The 13,146-nt window shown below is 45.8% G+C and overlaps 1 protein-coding gene across 3 annotated transcripts in view; it reads left to right on the top strand.

Annotated features, from left to right (window-relative positions):
* Positions 1-13,146, top strand: part of ttll7 (tubulin tyrosine ligase-like family, member 7) — a 298,339-nt gene that overhangs the window by 173,888 nt on the left and 111,305 nt on the right. For all 3 annotated transcript variants that reach the window (XM_085983505.1, XM_085983503.1, XM_085983502.1), the window contains 3 exons: positions 2,806-2,941; positions 3,503-3,589; positions 8,719-8,890. In XM_085983505.1, the coding sequence (XP_085839631.1) occupies positions 2,806-2,941; positions 3,503-3,589; positions 8,719-8,890 (395 nt within the window). The remainder of the gene's footprint in view (positions 1-2,805; positions 2,942-3,502; positions 3,590-8,718; positions 8,891-13,146) is intronic.

The following is a 13,146-nucleotide window of genomic DNA, read 5'->3' as shown; positions in this document are numbered from 1 at the left end:
TCCCTCTCCACAGATGCTGCCTGACCTGCTGAGTATTTCCAGCATTTTCTGCTTTTATACCAGCCATGACACCATGGGGGGAAAGCATTGGGAACCTGTCCCTCTCAAGCATTCTACACTTACCACATGTCATTGTCTCAAATTACTTATATAACTGTATCCCAAGATGTTATGTTCTGAAATAATTCTATCGAATTTGCATTTATTTGAATGAATCAACACTAACTGCTTCCATCGTCTCTCCAGGGAATCTGTTCCATAGATTGACCAATGGCTCACTGAAAGGAACAGCACCTCATCTTTCGATTGGGCACTTTGCAGCCTTCCGGACTCAACATTGAGTTCAACAATTTCAGATAATTATCCCTGCCCCCATTTTTCATGCAGTATGATTTTTGCCATTCCCATTTGCAACATTTTATCTTTCCTGCCTCTTACAAAAATACAGGGTGTTCTTTCTATTTCTTCCTCCCCTCCTAACCACCCCCCCTATCTCTGCACCTGCTTAATATCTGTTTACATCTCCATCTTTTTCCAGTTCTGACGAAGGGTCCCAGACCTGAAACGTTAACTCTGTTTCTCTCTCTCTCCACGGATGCTGCCTGGGCTGCTGAGTGTTTCCAGCATTTTCTGTTGTTATTTGTGAAGTAGCTTGTCCTGGTCTACATTAGAATGCTAAAAACGGGGAAACATTTGTGGTACTTTGCGTACTAAATGTTGTAAAGATTCCTTAAAGGAGCAGATTGAACTGCTGGAAAGCAACAAAAAAAACTATATTCTCATTGGAAATTCTTCTTATTGAAACTAAAATTAAACCTCGGGAGCAGACGACCCGACGAAAGCTAGAAATGAATTTCTTTCTAGAGCCGTCTTTTGTCTCCACTTGTCCTATCACCATCTCGTCTCGTTTTGAATACCTCTTAATGTCTCTTCACTTCTCTTTTGTTCTCTCCCAGCCTGGCCTTTTAATCTATTTCATTTCCTCTGCTTTTCCAGTCTTGACAAAGGGTTTCGACCTGAAACATTGACTCTATTTTCTCTCCACGGATGTTGCCTGGCCTGCTGAGTTTTTCCAGCATTTTTTGTTGTTATAATAAATTCCTTTGTCAGGTTATAAATAAAAGAAGAGAGACTCGACTGCTACTGAAATGTCAATTATTTCTGGGACTAAAGCAGCATTGCCCCCTTCTGGCCTGCCTGGTTCAGTTGGTTGCCTTTAGGATGCATGGTTAAGCTGGGCCGGGGCACTCTCGGGGTGCAAGGGGCTTGTCTGAAGCTTACCGCACCACTCACTGTGAGCACAGTGCCTCAAGAATTCTGTATCCTCTCTCGTTGCTGTGCTTCCCTGTCTTAGTTACCTTATTCGCACATTGACCCAGAAATTAGGTTCGGGGGCTTGCCGCGCGTGCAAGCCCCCGATGTGCACTTACCCGGCGCGCCGACAGCTGAAGCCTGGGCCTGCTTGGAATTCCTGTCACTGGCCCGGTTCAGGTGTCGGCGCGCTGTGCTTGCCTGATCCAGCGGCGTAGTTAGTGCGATGTGCCGGCTGGGATCAGGTGAGCACTGGGCAGCCAATCAGGGGGGGGGAAACGTCATTCATGAGTTTGATAGTAAGAACTGTCAAACTCATGAAAAGTACGGGCGCCCAAAACGCTACTTAAACTTTAAATAAAATTTTAAAAAACATCCCACTAATTAAATGAACTATAAATAACTTTAAAAAAACTATTTTAAACAATTAATCAAATTTTTGAAAAAAATAATTTTTTAAGAAATCAGGTCTAAAAATACACTTACCTTACTGTAAAGTCCTTAAAAACAATAAAGCTGTGGAAATTTTTTTATAATTTTAAATAATAGACCACTTACCTTAAAGAATCAAGTCCTTACGTCTCCTTTTTACATTTCTAAAAAGTTGAGGCCCTTACACACGGGCAAACCTGTCAAAAAGAAGGAAGTTCAACGCGTGCGTGCAGAGTCTCTGAACCCCTTGGAGGAAATGCCGGTTTTCCGCGCATGCGCTGTGCATGCTGAAATCCGGCACTTCCAACGGGCCCACGCATGAGTACACCGTCCGTACTCACGCGTTGGGACCGGAATTACTGGGCCAATACTTCTGTTGCTGTATACTGACAAAAAAAACATTTTCTGCAATGCTGACATGGTATTCCTTTCAGGAGCTGCCGCAAGCTATTATAATTTAGAAAAGGGGGTTCCTGGGGTGTGTCAGTATTTACAGCATGTTAGGAGTTTGCAGGGCTCTCTGGGAATGCGCCAGTGTTTGCTGGGGTGTCTTTTAGGAGTGTCCGCTACTTATGAGAGGGGGTGTGCAGAGAGCGTGTCAGTATTTGCAAGGGGTCTCTGTCAATGTGCCAGTGCCCGTCTACTCTTATGAATTTGAAGTTGTTTCATTTGAATTAAGGAATCATCTGAATTGTCCTTAGAAAACATCCAAATCTGTTTTATTCCAACCACTTACTTGAATTTTTAGAGCAAAAAATGACTGAGTTAAGAGGAGCGTGGCACTATTTACAGGGGTCCATGAGAGCGTGCCAATATTTGCTGGGGTCCCCTGGGTGTGTGCCTATATTAGCAGGGGGTCCCCCTCACAGAAATGCTTCAAAAGCATTGAGTAGTAGGGGAAAAATCTGCAGGGCTATGGGGAAAAGGGTAGGGGAATGAGACTAATTGGATCGTTCTTTCAAAGAGCCGGCACAGGCACGATGGGCCGAATGGCCTCCTTCTGTGCTGTCTCCTTCTATGATTCTATATTTTTATGTTTTCTCCACCTCTCTGTTAAACCAGGCGGATCTACCCTCCTGACGACAAGCAGTTGCTGGAGAAGTACGAGAGTCTGCTGTGTATCGCATTTCAGACGTTCCTGGCTGGGAGAGCAGCCTCGCTCCAGAAAGAACTCAGCAACCCACTAAAGCACATGAAGGTAATGACCACGAGATCCGTCCGATTAGGGCAACAAAAAGAGAAGGCTGAGCGGTGGCCTGATCGAGGTCTTTCAAATTATAGAAACATAGAAGATAGGAGCAGGAGTAGGCCATTCGGCCCCTCGAGCCTGCTCCGCCATTCAGTGCGATCATGGCTGATCATCTGGGGGGGGGGGGTGTAAAACGAGCGATGGCGATGGAAAGGAAAATTGGACGGAGTGTATGACGGGCGGCTGAGCCGATATCGCCTGTTTTACACGGTAAGTTGAAAGTTACAGCGAATACCTTCAGGATAGAAGGAGGGGAGAAAATGGGAGTAAATTGAGAAAACAAAATGAGGGAGGGGGGAAAAAAAAACCTAAAAATAAAGCAATTGCCAAAAATGACATTCAATAATCTGAATGGAGAGAAAGGGACTGTGAGACAGACATCGGCACGGATTCATCTTTCAAAGCCACTCTCCACAGTTCATCCACTGCAGTTCTTTCCCCTTAATAGCTTAGAGAATATGTCAGCGAACTATTTGGTTGATAGAAATGATCCTGTCAATTTTTCTAAAGGAGGAAGATATCCTGGACTTGCTGGAGCAGTGTGAGGTGGACGACGAAAAGCTGCTGGGGAAATCACCTCGACAACGGGGGCCCAAGGTAGGGTCTCGGCACTGGCGCATCATTACTGAGCTCTCAATTTTACAAAGCATGTTACAGCGTTTCTGCCAACGCATTAAACTGGTAGAAATAATTACTTGGTGAAAAATGAACGGCCGGTAGATCACGGCCAATGAGTGACTGTATTCCTGGGCCCTAATTTTAAATGGAGCTAGGCAGCAAGAAAACAATAAATTACGTAGAATTATATAGCATGTACAGCACAGAAACAGGCCATTTGGCCCAGCTGGCCTATGCCGGTGTTTATGCTCCACACGAGCCTCCTCCCTTCCCTCTTCCTCTAACTCTGTCAACATATCCTTCTATTCTTCCTCCCTCGTGTGTTTATCTAGCTTTCCCTTAAATGCATCTATACTATTCACCTCAATCACTCCATGTGGTAGCGAGTTCCACATTCTAACCACTCTCTGGGCAAAGAAGTTTCTCCTGAATTCCCTATTGGATTTATTAGTGACTATCTTATATTTATGGCCCCTAGTTCTGGTCTCCCCCACAAGTGGAAACATCTTCTCTACGTCTACCCTATCGAACCCCTTCATAATCTTCCAGACCTCTATTAGGTCACCTCGCAGTCTTGTCTTTTCTAAAGAAAGGAGCCCCATAGAGGTTTGGAAAAGGTTGTTACCTTATTATCCTAAATCAGAACACCAAAATCTGTTCGTATTAGCAACTTCAGATATGTGGAAATTAATTGAAGCTTTTGCAGGGCTGACTCCCCAATTGGAAGTTCCCAATGAGGACAATAGTTTCTCCTAGAGAAACACATTCCTCTGCTGGGGGAATCAAGAACGAGGGGACATCATCTTCTAATTAGAGCTAGGCCATGAATCCTTAAAATCAGCAATCATATCACCTCTCAACCTTCTCTTTTCCAGTGAGAACATGTCCAATTTACATAATTGCTCCTCATAATCCAATCCCCTCAATCATTCTGGCTGCTCACTTCTGTATCCTTTCAAGAGCTGCAATATCTTTATTGTACTTTGGCGACCAGAACTGTACTCAGTATTCCAAGTGCGGTCGCACCAATGATTTATAAAGTGACGGGATTGCCTCAATATTTTAACTCAATACATCCCAACATCTGATTTGTTTTACTCACTGCCACCGAGCATTGTTGCGATAGCTTCAATTTATTATCAATCAGAACCCTTCGATCTCTTTCATTTTCCTTACACATTATTTTCTTTCCATTTGTGTAATAGCCCCGGCCTGGATTTTTTTTGTCGATGCATTTCTCAACATTGAATTTCATCTGCTCAATTGCCAAGTATATGCAAATCCTCCTGTAGTTTATTCTGTTCAGCTTTGGAGTCTACCCCCTTCATTAACTTTGTATCATCTACAAATTTAGCCACTGTGCTTGTGACTCCTAGCTCCAGATCATTTATGAAGGTATAGAAACATAGAAGATAGGAGCAGGAGTAGGCCATTCGGCCCCTCGAGCCTGTTCTGCCATTTAATGAGATCATGGCTGATCATCCAAACTCAGTACCCTGTCCCTGCTTTCTCCCCATATCCCTTGATCCCTTTAGACTTAAGAAATATATCTAACTCCTTCTTGAATATATTTAATGAATTGGCCTCAACTGCCTTCTGTGGTAGACAATTCCACAGGTTCACCACTCTCTGGGTGAAGAAATTCCTCTTCATCTCAGTCCTAAATGGCTTACCCCTTATCCTTAGACTGCGACCCCTGGTTCTGGACTCCCCCGCCATCGGGAACATCCTTCCTGCATCTAGTCTGTCTAGTCCTGTCAGAATTTTATAAGTTTCAATGAGATCCCCTCTCATTCTTCTAAACTCTAGCGAGTATAAGCCCAATCGACCCAATCTCTCCTCATACATCATTCCTGCCATCCCAGGTATCAGTCTGGTGAATCTTCGCTGCACTCCCTCCATGGCAAGAACATCCTTCCTCAAGTAAGGCGACCAAATATCAAACAAAAGAGGTCCCAAAATAAACCCCTGTGGGACCCCACTGGTAACATTCTCCCAGGTTGATGACAGTCCCTATACCACCACCCTCCGTGTTTATCCATCAACCAATTACGTATCCAATGTAAAATATTTCCACTGATTCCGGCTTTCTTTAATTTCTGTACTTGTTTTGCCAGAGGAACTGTATCAAAGGTCTTACTGAAATCCAAGTACACCCATCCACTGCCTTCCCCCATCGCGCTCTTTTGTCACGCCCTCAATGACAACCGGTTAGTTAGATTGACAAGGCCTCCCCTTCATGGACCCATGTAGTTATCCTTTATGGCTTTATTTCTATCCAGATGCTCCATGATATTCTCTTTTATAAGGGTTTATACATAACTTTAGCCACAGTGGATGTCAAGCTCACTGGTCTGTAGTTTCCTGGGTCACTTTTTTGTTACCTTTTCATAAAAATAGGAAGAACATCAGCCTCTCTCCAGTCCCCAGGCACCTCTCCAGTACTCTGTGATTTCTGGAAGATCTGTTCCAGAGTTCCCGCATTTTCCTCCCATACTTCCTGATGGATCCTCGGATGTCTCTTATCCAGCCATGAGATTTATTCACCTTAAGTTTGCACAGCTGTTCAGCAACCAAGCTGTTAGTATTGTGAATATTGCCTCCTAGAATGGTACCAGGAATGAGGGACTTCAGTTACTTGGAGAGACTGGAGAAGCCGGGATTGTTCTCCTTGGAGCAAAGAAGGTTAAGCGGAGATTTAATAGAGGTGTTCAAAATCATGAGGGGTTTTGATAGAGTAAATAGGGGGAACTGTTTCTACTGGCAGGAGGGTCGGTAACCAGAGGTCACATTTAAAATAATTGGCAAAAAAGCCAGGGAGAAGTTGAGGAGAATTTCTTTTACTCAGTGAGTTGTTGTGATCTGGAATGCACTGCCTGAAAGCATGGTGGGAGCAGATTCAGTAGCAGCTTTCAAAAGAGAATTGGATCTCTAATTAAAAAGTAAAAATTTGCAGGGCTATGGGGAAAGAGCACGCAAGTGGGACTAATTGGATAGCTCTTTCAGAGAGCCGGCACAGGCACTACGGGCCGAATGGCCTTCTTCTGTGCTGTATGATTTTATGAAGTTACCTCCGCAACACCCTCTAGTTCTCTTTCTAGATCAAATAAGTTACTGTCTCCTCCGTTGTAAAGACCAAGGCAAAACACTTATTTAACACACCTGCAGCCTGTGTAGCATGAGTTGTCATTTCCTCAGTATTAGATCAAAGGAAGAGGCTCATAATGCTGCCAAAAAGAGTAGTAAGCCTGAGGATTGGGAGGATTTTAGAATTCAGCAAAGGAGGATCAAGAAATTGATAAAGAAAGGGAGAATAGAATATGAGAGTAAACTAGCGAGAGACATAAAAACAGACTGTAAATGCTTCTATAGGTAGGTAAAAAGGAAAAGTTTAGTGAAAGTAAATGTGGGTCCTTTACAGGCTGAGACAGGAGAAATTATAATGGGGAATAAGGAAATGGCAGAGAAATTAAACAAATACTTTGTGTCTGTCTTCACGGAAGAAGACACAAAAAACTTCCCGGAAATAGTGGAGAACCAAGGGTCTAACGAGAATGAGGAACTGAAAGAAATTAGTATTAGTAAAAAAGTAGTACTGGAGAAATTAATTGGACTGAAAGCCAATAAATCCCTTGGACCTGATGGCCTACATCCTAGGGTTTTGAAAGAGTTGGCTATAGAGATTGTGGACGCATTGGTTGTCATTTTCTAAAATTGCATAGATTCTAGAACGGTTCCTGCGGATTGGAAGGTAACAAATGTAACCCCACTATTTAAGAAAGGAAGGAGAGAGAAAACGGGGAACAACAGACCAGTTAGCCTGACATCAGTATTATGGAAAATGCTAGAATCTATTATTAAGGACGTGGTAACAGGGCACTTAGAAAATAATAATAGGATTGGGCAGAGTCAACACGGATTTATGAAAGGGAAATCGTGTTTGACAAATCTTTTGGAGTTTTTTGAGGTTGCAACTAACAGAATAGATAAGGGGGAACCAGTGGATGTGGTGTATTTGGATTTTCAGAAGTTGTTCGATAAGGTGCCACACAAGAGGTTATTAAACAAAATTAGGGCTCATGGGATTAGGGGTAATATACTAGCATGGATTGAGGATTGGTTAACGGACAGAAAACAGAGAATAGGGATAAACGGGTCATTTTCGGGTTGGCAGGCTGTAACTAGTGGGGTACCGCAAGGATCAGTGCTTGGGCCTCAGCTATTCACAATCTACATCAATGATTTGGATGAGGGGGCCAAATGCAATTTATCCAAGTTTGCTGATGATACAAAGCTGGGTGGGAATGTAAGTTGTGAGGAGGATGCATGGAGGCTTCAAGGGGATATAGACAGGAGAGTGAGTGGGCAAGAACATGGCAAATGGAATATAATGTGGAGAAATGTAAAGTTATCCACTTTGGTAGGAAAAACAGAAAAGCAGAGTATTTTTGAAATGGTGAGAGATTGGGAAATGTTGGTGTTCAGAGGGACCTGGGTGTCCTTGTACACGAATCACTGAAAGTTAACATGCAGGTTCTAGACTCCCCAGACTCCCTGCATCTACCCTGTCAAGCCCTGTAAGAATTTTGTATGTTTCAATGAGAATACCTCTCATTCTTCTAAACTCTAGAGAATACAGGCCTAGTCTACTCAAACTGTCCTCATAGGCCAATCCCCCCCATCCCAGGAACCAGTCTGGTGAACCTTTGTTGCACTCCCTCTATGGCAAGTATATCCTTCCTTAGGTAAGGAGACCAAAACTGTACACAATACTCCAGGTGTGGTCTGACCAGGGCCCTATATAAATACTGGGGGGGTTCAAGTCATTTCAGGCGGTGCATATTTCTGGTGCACTCTCCCTGCCTGGTGCCCAAGTGTGGGCCAAGGCAGAGAATAGAAAAATGGATAAAAACAGAAAAACAGTTAACTCTGTTTCTCCCTTCACAGGTGCTGCCTGACCTGCTGAGTTTCTCCAGCATTTTCTGTTTTTATCCAGATTTCCAGCATCTGCAGTATTTTCTTTTTGTAATAGGAAAATGGACATCTGCCTCTGTATATATCAAGGAGCTTCATTGGTAAAAAGTGACCATTGTTTCTGTGTCCTGCAGCCGTTATTCTCAATGCCCGAGACCACGGAGCCCACCTCCAGGAAGCACAAGGATGATAGCAGCACCAGCAGCAACAACAGCTGCTCTTCAGACACCGAGGAAGAGGACATAAAAGATAAAAAAGTTACGTATTATCTGGAAGAAAGCAAGTGTGACTCTCTAGAACGATCCAGTAAGTTTCCCGTATTTAGTATTTACTGAAATGTTCTTTGAATAAACATTAGTCATGGTATAAGGTGTGGAAAACTCCTATTGTTTCCTTCTGTCCTTTGAGGGTCTCATTCTGTGGCTTCTCCTTTAAGTGAAAGAATGGGCAAATGGGGCTCGGGCCTGGACATGGGTTTCAGTGCCTCCAGCAGTTTGGTCTTTGGTCAAAAGGCTCACTTGATATGCGGTAATGATTTAACACACCTTCTTCTTTTCCCCCTTCCCACTCTTCCAGAATATCCCTGGGGGGTTCTGTGATAACGGTGTCCCGCGCAGTAGCTTGACTCCTCCTTCACAGTATTCAGTAGGTGGAAACGTGGAACTCTTCGTCCCCGGTTACTGCCGGAGCCATGGCTGTAACTCTGCCCGCAGGGGTCCTCCTGACCTCTTGCCTTTCCGGCCCTTTCTCCAAGGTTTCCGCTGAAATTGCGGAGGGGGGCGGTTATCTGGGAGAACCCCATGGAAAATCATCCCATCTCCGGTGCAAAGGTTCAGGATTAATCCATTGTGATGCGAGGTCCGTAGCGGCAAGATTTTGATGTTCTTCCAAACTTGACTCCGGATTCGGTTTTGAAGACCCAAACTTGCAAAGGTGCATTTCCACTAATTTCCCCGCTGTTCCGCTGGTTTTCCCATCACAACTTGGGCGGGAGTCCGGCAGAGCGGCGCGGAAAAGGCTGGGACTTGGATACACCGGTTCCCCAACCTCACTTGGGAGGATCTGTTCAGCCTTCTCGGTGGGGGGGGCGGACTGAGCCTCCGCCTGCCTCTTCCAAGACCAGCCGTGTCATGGGCAGCGGGGGTAGGGTCTCCTTCTGCTGGGTCTTCCCAATTCCTCGGCCCAAAAGGGGAAAACTGGAGGCCAGCGTGCTCGGTCAGCTGAGTCGTGCCGGACTCCAGAAGGGCACCAGTGAGTCACAGTGGTGGACCCAGGCCAGGGCAACAGCTGAAGGTGGGATCATAGTTTATTTTTCAAAATAAGTTGTACCTTCCCCCGCTCCAACAATATCACTAGACTACATGGGATTAGATGTATAGCCCTGTAAATTCGGCCGCGCAGAGCCAGTTTTTCAAGCGTTTACTGGCCTAAAAGCCCCAGTATAACAGGCTGGAAGCCCGCGCGCAATTCCGGCTGGAAGTATCTACCAGCCACCGCCCTGGCATTCCTGAACCAACCCCCATCTTCTCCCGAACCCGGTCCTCCGATCCCGACCCCCCGCCCACCCCCCGGCCTCTTCTCCCAATCTCCAGTCCTCCGATCCCGACTCCCAGCCTCCAATCCTGGACCCTGGCCTCCGATCCCAGCCCCCTCGATCCCCCGACCACCCGGCCCCCTCAACCCCCAGCCTCCTCCATCCTCAGCCTCCTCTCCCAGCCCCCCTCGACCTCGCGGCCCCTCGAACCCCCCGGCACCCTCGACCCGCGGATCTACTTGTCTGAGGGCCGCTGTGATGCTCACAGCTCGATCTTGCACTTCTGTTTGCCAGCAGGCCTTTGCCAATAACTGGGGAGCCTCAGGCCTTACTAATAAGGTGCAGGGCATATATGAATAGGCACATCTGAATTTCTAGGCCATCGTGTGACAGAAATTGGGCCTCTCTCCTCTAGATTCTAAGTTGCTTTCACTGTGTCTGTTAAAAGAAAGAACAAAATTGCATTTATATAGCACCTGTCACGACCTCAGGACAACCCAAAGCACTTTACAGCCAATGAAGTGCTTTTGGAGTCCAGTCACTGTTGTAATGTAGGAAATGTGGAAGCCAATTTGCGCACAGCAAGATCCCACAAACAGCAATGTGATACTGACCAGATAATCTGTTTATTTAGTGATATTGGTTGAGGGATAAATATTGGATAGGACACCGGGGAGAACTCCCCAGCTCTTTTTCGGAATAGTGCGATGGGATCTTTTACGTCCGCCTGAGAGGACTAAGGGTTAAGGTCTCATCCGAAAGTCGGCACCTCCGACAGTGCAGCACTCCCACAGTGCTGCGCTGGAGTGTCAGCCTAGATTTTGTGTTTCGGTTTCTAGAGTAGGACTTGAACCCACGAATTTCTGACTCAGAGGTCAGAGTGCTACCAACTGAGCCACAGCTGATATAATGCGCTTGGCATCGCGTGAGCAGCCTCTTCACATTTGCCATGTTGCAAATTAGTTTATATTCATAACGTGCCATTGGCAGCAGAAGCACTGTACAGCCATTGCATTGCCGACGGTGCCTGGGAATATAAACAAGGCGAATGCCACACCTCTGACGGTATCCAGGACCCAATCTGTTCCTTGGTCCCAGCAGTGGGAAAACGAGCCCCCTTCCTTGCTACTGGCCTCGAGAGGAGCCCCGCAGACTCTACTGAGTTAAAGAGAGAAGAGTTGCTCAAGAGTTGGCAGGTCTTCTTTTCCAGCATCCCAACACCAATATAAACACACCTTGAGATTCTCAACCAAAGCAATGGCGCCATCTTCCCCTTCCTAGATGCCACTGCTCCTTCTCTACCACAATGAAGTGTCAGCCTAGAATATGTGCTCAAGTTTCCAGACTATAGCTTGAACCCACAAACTACTAATTCAGCAGCGAGAATGTTACCACTGAGCCAAGGCTGACGCTAATATATTGTCATATTACCTTGTGCTTTTGTCAGTGGGGATGCTTAGGAAGAGGAGGCCAGTCAACTCCTCGAGCCAATTCCGCCATTCAATTAGATTATGGCTAATCTGTATCTTAACTCTATTAACCCGCCCTGGTACTCCATCTACCCACCTTGGTACTCCATCTACTCACCTGTAATCAGCGTTGTTCTAACAAAAAAGGACCTAATTTTACAAGCCTTCCTTTGTATTTGCATCTCCGCGTACCAAGTTTTGTCAGTTTAAACATCCTTCCTCTAGTGTGGAGCCCAATACTGCTCACTGCCTGAAGTTTTCTTAAGGTTTTATATCGGCTCATTGGTACTGAATACTGGTGAGGGCGAAGATTCCTCTGGGGAATACAGCCAGAGCCAAGTCCACGGCACCACGGGCGGCTCAGCTGTATGGCGGGGAGGAGGAAGATCGGGAAGGCAATTGTGGTAGGGGATTCGATAGTTAGAGGAACAGACAAGCGTTTCTGTGGCCACAGATGAGATTCCAGCATGGTATGTTGCCTCCCTGGTGCCTGGGTCAAAGGTGTTACTGAGCGGCTGCAGAACATTCTGAGGGGGGAGAGTGAACAGCCAGAGGTCATGGTCCATATTGGTACCAACAACATAGGTAGAAAAAGGGATGAGGTCCTGCAGGCGGATTTTAGGGAGCTTGGAAAGAGATTAAAAAACAGGACCACAAAGATAGTAATCTCTGGATTACTCCCTGTGCCAGGAGCTAGTGAGTATAGAAATAGGAGAATAGAGCAGATGAATACGTGGCTGGAGATATGGTGCAGGAGGGAGGGCTTTAGATTCATGGGACATTGGGACCGGTTCTGGGTGAGGTGGAACCTGTACAGGCTGGACAGGTTGCACCTCAACAGGGCCGGAACCAATGTCCTCGCGGTGGGGTTTGCTAGTGCTGTTGGGGAGGGTTTAAACAAATATGGCAGGGGGTGGGCACCAGGATGTAGCATTAGAAAGGAGAAACAAGGTGCACAGAGGATGGGGAGAGACAGATAGCACTAGAGTAAGAAATAGTACGGTATTAGGTGGGGTCAGATTAAGAAAGAATACAAGAAGATTTACAGTGCATGTGTGTAAATGCATGAAGTGTGGTAAATAAGGTTGGTGAGCTACAGGCGCAAATAGCCACATGGGAATATGATGTCGTGGCGATAACAGAGACCTGCCTCAAAAAAGGGCAGGATTGGGTTTAAATATTCCTGGACATAACGGGCCAGAAATTAGGATCGGGTGCTTGCCGCGCTTGCAAGCCCCCGATCTGCACTCGCCCTGCGCGCTGACATCTGAAGCCCGGGCCTGCTTGCATTTCCTGTCACTGGCCCGGTTCAGATGTTGGCGCGATGTGCTTACCTGATCCAGCGGTGTAGTTAGTGCGATGTGCCGGCTGGGATCAGGTGAGCACGCTGCAGCCAATCAGGGGAGGGGAAACTCATTCATGAGTTTGATAGTAAAGACTGTCAAACTCATGAAAAGTACGGGCGCCCAAAAGACTACTTTAACTTTAATTAAAATTTAAAAAAACATCCCAATAATTAAATAAACTATAAATAACTTTTAAAAAACTATTTAAAACAA

The sequence above is a fragment of the Somniosus microcephalus genome, chromosome 3, assembly GCF_052327205.1.
Source record: "Somniosus microcephalus isolate GS21.2 chromosome 3, FLI_Smic_1.0, whole genome shotgun sequence".
Taxonomy (NCBI): domain Eukaryota; kingdom Metazoa; phylum Chordata; class Chondrichthyes; order Squaliformes; family Somniosidae; genus Somniosus; species Somniosus microcephalus.
The sequence above is the reverse complement of the archived record's forward strand: the minus strand, read 5'-3'. Positions and strand labels throughout refer to the sequence as shown.